A 4,231-nucleotide genomic window follows, 5' to 3' on the forward strand; every position below is an offset into this window, starting at 1 on the left:
TGCTGCCATCTGGGAGAACCTGGGTGCCCCCCCGGTGCTGGGGGGAGTGCGGGGAGTTCTCAAGGTGCTCTGAGAGGTTAAGTGCAGATCACTTCTGAGACACTGTTTTCTTGTTTGGTTTTGTTTCTCTGGAATATTTAAAGCCTAAACTATTGTATGTCACTTGCCTCTCTGGTTTTAGTAGATTGATTTAATAATGGGAGCAAACATGTAATTTTCAGCTGCTAAAAACAGGCTGTGTGTTTTCATGGGTGTTACGCTGCCCTAGAGGTAGTGATGTATATTTTTGCCCACTCTTCAGAAACATGGCAGCAAATTTTAAAGGAAGTCATTTCTGTGAGAAGCAAAATCCCAGTAAAAAGAAGTGGCAACACAGATTTCTCATATTAAAATTTCATCTTTAAATCAACTAAATTTTCTGAATCCTTCTCAATTTGTTAGATTGTTAGTGTGGATTGATGTATAGTGGTGACATCCCTATTTCTGTTGTTTATAGTTTAAACAACATACAGTAGCAAAATTCAGAAATAGTACTAAAAAAATGCTATTTTAAACACAGGTAATATGTCATAAATGAAAACAATTTTTATTTCCAAAAAGTAGAACTTTAATATATAGCAAGTGCTCAGTGTTTCACAGGTTTTATTCACTGAAAAATTGTAATTGCCTTTCTAGTTAAATGCACTTGTATTTATTTGCATAATTTTAGTTTCTGCTGACATTAACACATACTTTACTAGCTTTACTCTCCAGGCAGTACATTGTATTTTCTGACCTACTTGTAGAGGAGTAATTTTTAGATTTTTCAGCCCAAAGAGTTTTGGTGGCATTCTGCGATCTCTGGTTTGTTTAACGTAACGATACAGGTAGCAGTATCCAAAAAGTGGAGCACGCTCGAAGGCGACCCGCCCGAGTCCAAACCCTGCTTCTCCCGAGAGGGCGAGCCGTACACCCAGTGCTAGTTAATGAGACATTTGATGAACTAATACGTGTCTTGGTAGTTCCATCACAGATAACTTTGCTCTTCTGTGACGCTAAAGACCTGCTGTGCCTTCCCTTAACTCCCCTGGTCCACCTTTTTCCGCGAAAGCTGGCCACGGCTGTGGAGGGGTTGGCAGCGCGGTGCCTGCGTCGGGGCGGGTGCGGCACGACCTGCTCTCTGGGACCCAGTGAAGTATCAGCAGCTGAGCGCTGTCTCGTTTTTCACTTCTAAACTGTGTCATCGGAGAGATGCTGTTCCCAAATTCCCTGTTCCTTGTGTTCCCCTCAGGAACATGTAATTGTTTAGAGGAATGTTCCCGGAGGGTCTGGGTGTTGTTTCAGTGCGTCCTTTACAATTGTGGAGTCTGATGAAGCGCCATAGAGTGCCAGCGAGGTGAAACCCTTTCTGGCCCCATTGCTGAACCCCCTTATCCTGCCTCAGAACGTGTGTTTCACTCACTGCCTGATCTACATTTCAGGGAAGCTGTACACCACTAATGGTAGCAACTCTTCATCCTCAAGTAGCCACCATCACGCCGCAGTATGCGGTGCCCTTTACTCTGAACTGCGCAGCCGGCCGGCCAGCGCTAGTAGAACAGACGGCTGCAGTACTGGTAATTGCCTCCCTTGATTGTGTTCACTAACTGAGTTTTTGTTTTAACTTAGACTTGCAGAGGGCATGGAAGCATGTGCCATCTTGTGGCTGTGTTCTTGCTACATCTTAATGTCTTGTTGTTTTCCTCCCAACATTGCTGAAGCACTGTCTGACTCTGACGTTTAGTGTGGCTCTGTAAAGAATCCAGATCCATTGACTATCACATTTTACTAGCCTAGCATTATACAGCTCTTCTAAGCTATACTGTAGAAGAGTTACAATTGTTCTTGTTCTTGCTTGCTATACTATCTTTGCCTTTTGGTTGTTGAATACGGAGGAATCGGCCTTTAGCTTGACTCTGCTACAGGTACCTGGATGGCCAGAATTTGAACTACTTGACAAGTTAGCTACATATTTTATTCTCAACGTGTGTAAAACTGCTTTGCATGTAGAAGTGTTTCAGATCATTAAGCCCAGGCTAAAATCTGTAATGATAGCAAATTCTTTAATGTATTGCTCTAGCAGTTATTTCTCTTAACCTCTCTTGAACGTTGACTGTAATTTTCTGGCCTTTTGTTATTTATAGTCAATCGCAGGTAGCTTGCTTCATCCAGATAAAGATACCACTCTCTACAGATACTTTCAGTTCGTATATATTTCTTGGTTGAAATTAAAGGTGAGCTCTAGTATCCAAAACAGCGATAGCTACCTTTTAGGCTATTTGGAACAATTTTTAAAAAGGATGGGGGAAAGGAACAAACGCACCTTTAAGAAGCATATGTTGCCAAAATTGTCCTCTCTGTATTCATTTGGCTCCTGCATCAGAACGACTTTGCAAGTGCCACAAAGAAGTCATTGTAAAACTCCAGAATCAGATCAGTGAAGCTTACAAAAACATTGCAGTACACTTAAGTGCTGGTACCCTCACATGTCTTTCAAAGCACATTTCATTATGTGAACCATGTTGTTTCTTGTGGCTTTAAAGTGGTAGTTTGTCGTTTTTTCTGAGAGGGAGACCTCTGCTGAAGTGGCATTTGCTCAAGTCATACCTGTACTGAAATGAAAACCCACTCCTTTTGAGTTCCCCTGAACCAAGTTCACTGCTCCCCGTTTCTGAGGATGGGGAGGCAGGAGAGAGAGGTTCTCCTGGGTCACGGCTCTGAGCCGGGGACACATCTTCTTTCCTCCTCCTGGATTTCGATTGCCGAAAGGCTGCGATCTAGGCTCTGAGAACAGCAAGGGGTGACTGTAGCAGAGCTTGGGACACCAGAGTTGTTAGTCATGTTTTCCAAAGTGTATTTGGGCTTTTGATCCAACGGGCAAATTCTGTTCTCCTGTGTGCGTGCAGTGGACTTGACGTCCAACTCCCCTGTGCAGCAGTGGAGATCAGAGCCCGCTGTCTCCAGACTATGAGCCTGGATTCTGAGTTTCTCTGGAGGACTTACTAGTTCTGCTTGGATTCTGGGAGCCTTTGGCGTGAATTTACTCACCTTTAGTGCTTCCGACACTTCTCCCTTGCTGCTTCCCCTGAGTTTGCATTAGCCATTTGCTAAGCTTTGCATATTTTTGTCCTTCCTCTGTCAAAACAGTTCGTCGCTTGGAAGGCCCGATTTCTGCCTCTCATTGGGAATTTATATCTTGCTGTATTAAACTCTCTGCTTTGTCTTGTGCAGGTGTTGGCTTTTGGAAAGACGCATGGTGTGACTTTTAACATATATCTCCTTTTTTTTTTAATATTATTATTATTCTGCTTATGTTGGCAGAGGTTTTAGCAGCTCTCTGCTTTGAAGGCTTCTTGTTTGGAACCGGTATTTGTAATAAGTGGATCTGTTACTTGCAGAAATATTTTACTTAAAACAGCAGGCATTTATGGTTTTGCAGTTTAAACTGCAAGAAAGCAAGCCATGTATTTTCAAAACCATAGAAATATTGTACTGCCAAATTTATTTTGGATTTTGTTTGGGTTTTTTTCCAGAAGAAATTGTCAATTTCGACAGGAACATTAATAATATTAATGGATTGAAAATATCTTCACATATCGCCCTTGTAAATAAATATTTCTCTCAGTGTGGCTTTTCTAAAGTGCTTTAGTTGAGGCAGGGTGAGTTTCCACAATAAACACTGAGCTCAGTGTGAGCCCTGTAAGGCAGAAAAACAGACAGGACCAAATTGGCTTCGCGTTTGGGAATCCTTCAGCAGAGCAGTGTTTGTAAACTGAAACGCAGGAGCGGTCCTGAGCGCTCCTGCTGCGCCTGGAAGTACAAGACCTGCCTGCGTTCCGCAGCGCAACATTAACGCTCTTTTCCCCAGGTGACATCTGTGAGACAAAAGGTTAGCAAAGTCTCGGGGGAAGTTTGCTTCTCCGGCTGTGCTGTTCCCTTACCGTACTGAGACCTTGTGAGAAAGCGCAATGACGTGCCGGTATCTCTGCAAGCTAACAATCTACACGAGTGCACTTATTGCTTGGAACAAATCTCTCTCTCTCTCTCCACCTGTAGGAGCTGAGGTCTAGTGAACCTGTGTGTCTGTTTGCTGTTTTGCAGCAGGCCTGGCCGGGGGGCACCCAGCAGATCCTGCTTCCTTCAACCTGGCAGCAGCTCCCGGGGGTTACTTTGCACAACTCTGTTCAGCCAGCGGCCGTGATTCCGGAGACGA

General features: G+C 43.7%; 1 protein-coding gene across 1 annotated transcript in view; it reads left to right on the top strand.

Moving 5' to 3' along the window:
• Window positions 1-4,231, top strand: part of HIPK1 (homeodomain interacting protein kinase 1) — a 19,776-nt gene that overhangs the window by 12,217 nt on the left and 3,328 nt on the right. Inside the window, 2 exon segments of the mRNA XM_009866054.1 lie at window positions 1,461-1,595; window positions 4,120-4,231. The exon segment at window positions 4,120-4,231 is cut by the window's right edge and continues 67 nt beyond it. Of these exon segments, the coding sequence (XP_009864356.1) occupies window positions 1,461-1,595; window positions 4,120-4,231 (247 nt within the window).

The sequence above is a fragment of the Apaloderma vittatum genome, unplaced genomic scaffold, assembly GCF_000703405.1.
Source record: "Apaloderma vittatum isolate BGI_N311 unplaced genomic scaffold, ASM70340v1 scaffold40153, whole genome shotgun sequence".
In the NCBI taxonomy this organism is placed as follows: Eukaryota; Metazoa; Chordata; class Aves; order Trogoniformes; family Trogonidae; genus Apaloderma; species Apaloderma vittatum.